This window comes from Aegilops tauschii, chromosome 4 (assembly GCF_002575655.3).
Source record: "Aegilops tauschii subsp. strangulata cultivar AL8/78 chromosome 4, Aet v6.0, whole genome shotgun sequence".
In the NCBI taxonomy this organism is placed as follows: domain Eukaryota; kingdom Viridiplantae; phylum Streptophyta; class Magnoliopsida; order Poales; family Poaceae; genus Aegilops; species Aegilops tauschii.
In genome coordinates, this window is record NC_053038.3 from 106210264 (window position 1) to 106217288 (window position 7025).

The 7025-nt window shown below is 56.0% G+C and overlaps 1 protein-coding gene across 1 annotated transcript; it reads right to left on the bottom strand.

Moving 5' to 3' along the window:
• Window positions 1-2195: 2195 nt before the first annotated feature.
• Window positions 2196-3817, bottom strand: LOC109757839 (uncharacterized). Its single transcript, XM_020316675.4, has one exon. It carries the CDS (start codon window positions 3596-3598, stop codon window positions 2681-2683), a length of 918 nt encoding a protein of 305 aa, XP_020172264.1. The 5' UTR covers window positions 3599-3817; the 3' UTR covers window positions 2196-2680.
• Between the last annotated feature and the right edge of the window lie 3208 nt (window positions 3818-7025).

Sequence of the window (7025 nt, forward strand, 5' to 3'; positions counted from 1 at the left end):
TTAACTGTCGGAGAGAATACGGACGTGAGATCCATGCGCACGAAAGACCCGGTCGTGTGCAGTAGCACACATGCTGGACATACATGCATCGACAAAGACAACCCTGCTAGGATGCTAGGGAAGGAAAATCACAAGCTTTCTCCAATCTTAGTCACCTTTGGAGATTTCTGGACCATCGTCCAATCATTATCATCACTTTTAGTCCTGGCATGACATAGCATGTACTCCTAGATTAATCTCTCAAAAAATTCTCCAACAACGTTCTGCAAAAAATCACATATTCTCTCGCAAAAAAAAATCACATATTCAGACTGATTTAACACAGCTCCATAATAAATACTCCCTTTGTTTCTTTTTTCTTCCGGCAAAGGGTGAATTTTATGAGCTCAACGTGAAGCATCAAGAGGACACAAACCCAATGAACACACACCCGGCCTCTGCAAAACTAGAATGCACATAACCAACACCAACACACGCACACAAAAACACACCGACAAATAGCAAAGTCATGTAAGACCAAAGCTATGTGTGGATGAGGAAAAAAGAAAACCCCAAGCGATCGGATCCGTAATCGACAAACTACAACAATGACCATATCCGCACCAACCATCTCATGACGCCACACGAGCGACGAGGTTCTTCAACAGTAACGCCTTCAGGAAGGGATCAACACTCAAGCGTCGACGTCACCAGATCGGACCACCCAAGGCTAGAATATGGATTTTCACCCTGAAGAATCAGCCTGAGCATATCCGAGCAATGCCTTCAATAAGGTAACGACATAAAAGTATCGCCATTGCCAGGTATAACCAACAGAGGTAAAGACCCGGGCTTTCACCCCAGAACTCGAGACCGATGTTACTTTTGTCTTATCACCACCACTTTTCTACAATCCCAACAACTGCATGCAATGTGGACCGTCGCCGCTGCACAACCATCCCTCTGCGTCAAGTCGTCGCCCATAGTTTGCATCTCTTTGTCGAAGTCAACCACCGGGTCTGGAGAGAGAAAACCTCGCCAAGACCTTTCGATGGCCACCGCAATGCACAACGAGTCCGCCGCCGTAGAACGGAGTGGTCGCTGTAAGGACCAACCCCGATGTCCGAGAACACCGCCGCCGCCTACCACCTCGCCGAAGAGAGCCCCCCGCACAGGCCTGGCGGCCCAGGGACCAACGTGGCCAAAGCCAGAGCACGATATGCAGATCAACATCACCCGCGCCGCTAAATCAAGAGCGCGCATCCGGCAGACCAGCGTCGCGCCTTGCAATCCAGGCCGGCAAGCACCAATGCCAAGAGCAAGTGAGCACCTTCAGACGTTGAAAGCACCATGAAGCCACGCTGCACTCCACCGGTGTCGTCTGCCGATGTCGTCCCAAAGGTGGATTCCGACGAGACCATGTACGGCTACCGCCGGCCACGGAGTGGAACAACACACGCAAGAAGGGGAGGTAGTTGCAGCCCAACTGGCCACCAAGTCCCAAGACGCTGCCGTGGTAGGGTCCGAGCACAGCCAGAAAGTCCACGGCAAGGGCACGGCGGCGCCCCCATCTAGCCCGCCCAGATCTGGGGAAAGGGCCAGCCCAGGGTACCTTCCATTGGCGCACGAGCAGACACTGTGCAGTTGCCTCGCTTGCTACACCCGCATCCCAGAGCTCCACCATTGGCCAGCCAAGTCCAAGCAGCACCGGCGCCAGCGCAAGCTCGCGGATTCGGGCAGGCGCCCGCAGCCAAGGCATGAGGGGAGGAGAGGGAAGGAGGAAGTCGCCCACCGCCACCGTGTAGTGCGAGGGGCTTTGCCCCTGCGACCCTAGCCGGTGGCGGCAAGAAGGGGGAGGCAGGATGGAGGCGCTAGTGGCGACGGTGGGAGTCGTCGCTCGAGTCGCCGCCAAGGACAACACTCCCTCCGTTTCTAAATATAAGACTTTGTAGAGATTCCATTATGAACCACATACGAATATATATAGATGCATTTTAGAGTATAAATTCACTCATTTTGCTCTATATGTAGTTCATAGTGAAATATCTACAAAGATTTATATTTAGGAACGAAGAAAGTATATGCACAATGCAGCACAGTAGTAGCATCACGTACTCCCTCTGTAAATAAATATAAACAAACATAAGAACATTTAGATCACTAAAATAGTGATTTATATGCTCTTATATTCCTGGAGGGAGTACATCATAAACATGTTGCACCGAGATTTCTTTTCAAATTACCACACCCAAACCATTACTAACTTTCCAGATTTTAACACAGGAGAAACGGCTCACGTGCATAGCGATCACTCGTTCCCACAACGTAAAACTCAAGCAAAGCTTGGTACTACTTCGTCCTCTCCAGCTCCTGTCCCCTCAAGGGCAGCCTTTCTCTCGGCAAGCTCAAATCCAGCCCCGACACGCTCGCACACAAGACAACACCTCCTCACTCCAAATTACAAAAACGCCCCTAAGCTTAACGGTAGGCCTCGGAGAAGAAGACAACATTTCGGTCTTTTCCCCTCCGGCTGCTACGATTTATTCCTCTCTCGAAATAAAATGCCAAGCAAAAGTTTCGGATAAATATTTCCGCACGCCTCTCAAAATATGCAGACTCCCGAGAAATAAAGTCAAATTATGTTTAAAACTGTTCTCTTTCAAAAAGTTGCTGTGGAGCTGCCGTCGCCGCTTCCGTCCGGTCAGGCCGCCAGGGGCTCCGGCGCGAAGAGGTCGTCGAGGTCCGCCAGCTCCACGAAGTCCGCCGAGGGGTCCCACCTGCTGCTGCACGCCGCGGGGAGGCAGAACTGCATCAGGTTGTTCAGGGAGGTTTCCTCGTCGACGAGTCCCAGGCCGAACGCTGCCGTCACCTCCTCGTCCGCGTTCACCAAGGACCAGCTGGTGGTCGCCGACTGGGAGGGCGACGGGGGGGAGGCCGCCGTGGTGATGGGGGACGGGGCAGAGGTCGCCGTGGTGGAGGGTGACGGGGGAGAGGCCGCCCTGCCGAAGGGCGACGGAGGAGGGGCCGCCGTGGTGGAGGGCGACGGGGGAGAGGCCGCGGATGTCGACGGCGACGGCGCGGACGCCGTCACGGTGGAGAGGGGCGGCGAGGGGGAGGGGGCGGTGTACTTAATGACTGCGCTCGGGCCGCGGAGGCGGAGCACGGCGGAGTCATAGACGGACTTGGCCTCCTCGGCGGTGTTGAAGGTGCCAAGCCAGACGCGCCGCCCCAGCTTCGGGTCGCGGATCTCCGCCGCATACTTGCCCCAGGGCCGGCGCCGCACGCCGCGCAATTGCCGGGCCGACCAAGTCCCCGCGGACCAATCATCCCCGCCGCACGCCACCAACGTGCGCTTCTTGCCGGCCGCGGCCGCCCTCAACCTCTTGTCGCGCGTCCAGTGGGAGGAGCTGCTCACCGCACCCGCCGCGGCGGACGGAAGACGAGAGAACGCGCGCGGCAGTCCGATCTCCCGCACGCACCGTCGCGCGCCGCGTCGCTGAGGCTGGTTCGTCTCCTCGTCGGAGTCGTCGGTGGCATCCGCGTCGAGGAAGTGCACGCGGACGACGCGGCCGGCGGCGCCGCCGCCGTGGCCTCCGGGGAGCCGCCAGCAACCGTCCATCACCGACGAGAGTGGACAGCAGCAAGCCCCGATTTCATCAGCTGGCAACGGACGAACGGATTTGGCGGAGCTCCCTTGTTGGTTGGGTGTGGTTTTGGGAGGGTTTTAGAGAGAGAAAGGATTGGATGGGGTTCGGCGCTTCTCTCTCTATCTCCACCTGTAAACAGGGAGGGGGTGGAATGGGTGAAGTGTAAAAAAGAGCGTGCAAAGAAGGAGGCGTGAAGCGCGCGGTGGCAGGGGTATTTATGCAAACTTGCCATCTCTTTGAGCGCCACTGCCCACGGACCTGCGGGGCCCGGGACCATGTGGGGCCCGTGTGTCAGTTACGACAGCGATGGTGCCCCCGGTGCAGAGCTGCTTCCGGCTTGGCGGGCGAGCCGCGCAGCTGCGGCTCTGCTCTCCAGCTGGCCACGGGCCCACGCGTCAGCGGAGCGTGTTGGTCACTTCACGTGAGCGGTAAATATCTACAACCACCTCGCGATACGCAACGTGCCCCGCCACGCTGACGTGCGGGTCCACGGGATAAAGTTTCGTTGCCGTCGGGTCGGAGGCAGCGGGGGCGGGGGATGGGTAGGTAGCCGGGCGGTGATAAATAGATTCTGACATGCCGGAGAGCAAGTGGGGTGGCGTGGACCTGCGGCGCCCGTCGGATGCGTCGTCGCTATGCGGGCCCGTCCGTACGGCAGGCCGACAGAGGAGCACCAGGGGCACTGGGCGTATTTCACCGCGTGTGCCAGGGACAAGCTGGTCATGTTCTCAAGAGTGGTGCGGTCGCCTCGGCCTCTCTCCCGAACTCCACAGTCGACACGCGAGCGCCTGGGATGAGAGATAGATTTGTGGGCCCGACGTATCGGAACGGCGAGGGTAACAAGCGCGCGGCGTGTCGTGTGTGCACGCATGGGCACGTGGAGTATTTCTCTCTTTTCTTGCTTGGCTCACCGAACAGCGAGACGGGGACAACACGGGCGCGACCCGCCCGACGGTATTTCCCGACTCATGAGTGCAGTTTCCCTCGCCGTAAATCCATTCGTTTCACAAGGCGAGGCAGTGCATATTTTGTTTTGTGTGAAAGTTAAACATATCTATGTTTGACCGAATTTAAGGAAAACATACTATCAACATTCACAGACAAAATCGGTATCATTAGATTCATCATGAAGTGTCATTATTAATTATTTTATACGGTGAAGTTTATGTTGTAAACTTGATCAAATATAGACATGATTAAATTAAAAAAAACAAAAATGCACTACATTATGTAACGAAGAACATGCTATACAACTCATGTATTTGAGGGGACACCCGATCATCGCTTCAACGATTGCGGTTAGGGTGTGTTCAGTTGCTATCACCGGATGGAATGGCATGGGTCCGTCCCGTCCCGAGAGCCTATTCCCACGTTTAGTTAGCAGATCGAATCAGAACCCACCGGTCCCTGAAAAGAGCATATTCGCTCTATATGCGGAACCGAGGCATACCTCCGATTCGAGCGGACGACAAAGAACGGGTCTCGTTTCCCTCGGACGAACCCAAGCCCTATCCTCTCCCATGTGCCTTCTCAGCGCCGCCACCCTCCCGCATCTCTCCCTCTCTCTCGATCTGCCACCCTCCCTCACCTCTCTCAGCCCCGCCCCTCCCGCACCTCTCCAGCGCCAGCTTCCCTCTTCTCCCCGTCATCTCTCACCTGCGATGGCGCGCATCAGGGGCTTGGCGGCGACCTAGAAGGCAGTGGCAGCGGTGACCTAGCAGGCGGCGCAAAGTTCTTCCTCAATTTCTTTCATATATTTGGCAATACTAGCTGATTGCTTTTGGATGTGCCAAATGAACTTGCTACCTTATGATATTGTTGCTGAAAATTGTGTTCTATGTCAATATATATTATTATGTTGTTTTTTTGAAAATACAAATGAAATGCTGGCGAATTTTTGAATTTCTCTTATCCCATTTTTCATTCCATTCTTCCAAACCAAACACTGGAACGGAACCAACCCGTTCTGCTTTTTTGCACCTACCAAACACAGGAATGGGACCGATCCGTTCCTCTAGAATGGAACCATTCCATTCCGTGACAGTTGGTTCCTCAACCAAACACACTCTTAGATTACGTATACAAAATAACGTCCAAAGACTTAGAGCTACGTACATCTTCCTTACCTTTTTCTCTACATATAACTTATAAAATTTGGGGAGATATAGGGAAGGCACATTTCACAACCATCCAGTGCTAGGAGTATATAAGTGTTAGTGCATCTCCACCCCCCCCCCCCCCAACAGGCCCCCCAGGGCGCCTTTTTTATCGACGCGTCTAAAAATTGTCCCAGTTGCGCCCCCAGAAGCCCAGTTTTCGCCGGTTAGGGCCGAATTTGGCGCCGGCGGACCCAGGCTGAACCCGGCGCGCTGGGGGTTGCCCGGGGGTGCCGGGGGAAACGTTTTTGGCACGAAAGCCCGGTGGACCCGCCGAGTCAGCGACCAGCCGCGTCTCGTCTTCCTCATCACCTCGTTTTCCCGCGGCGAATCAATGCCAAGGCTGCCGCCGGTCAGCCTTCCATTGATTCCTCACGGGCGGCGCGCTGATGGCGTGGCAACGCGCCCTCCCCCTCCTGCCACACGTACACACGTCTTCCGCCCCCCGGCGGCTATAAAAGTCGCCCCTCCCTCGCCGGTGGACGCACTCTCGCCCGCAGTCCCTCTCTCGTCGCCGACGCCCCATCTCGTCTCTCTCCCCCCGTCTACAGCCACCCATCTACAGCCGCCGATGGGAGAGCGTTTCCCCGGCGACGGAGCGGCGGCCAACGGCTTCGGCCGCCGCACCCTGCACGAGTGGGAGGCGTACCTCCTCCACGAAGCGAACTACCCAACGCCGCCTGACACGCACGTGCCAGGGCGGTGGAGGCCGCGACGAGGGCGGCGTCATCATCCTCGACGACAGCGACGATGACGCACCACCACCAATCAAACCAGTCCGCCAAGGCGACCCAGGGCAGGGGTGTAGCAAGGACGGGGACGACATGAAGGAGGAGGAGGAGGACAACGACGGCGACTACAACGCCTTCGGCAAGCTCTTCGGGGTGTAGGCGGGGCGGTGGACCACGCGATGGGCGGGCGGCGACGTAGTAGTAGTTGTTTTTTTATTTTGTTTTTAAATTGTGTTTGCAATATGTAAAAACCAATGGAACGCCTAAATTTCGCCGAATTTGTGTCATGTTTGTCCTAATTTTGGCCGAGTATGTTTTTAAAAGACGGCGTGTTGGGCGACCATGGGGCGGCGGCTGGGAACCCGACCGCCCCTCACGTCGATTTTTTCGCCGGTTCGCCCCCAGGCGGCGCTATTTCAAGCCCCTGGGGGGCGAACGGCTCGAGATGCTCTTACTACATGACCCATTGCATCCATAGCGCAAAGACCAAATGCAACCGAGAAGTTAGGCAA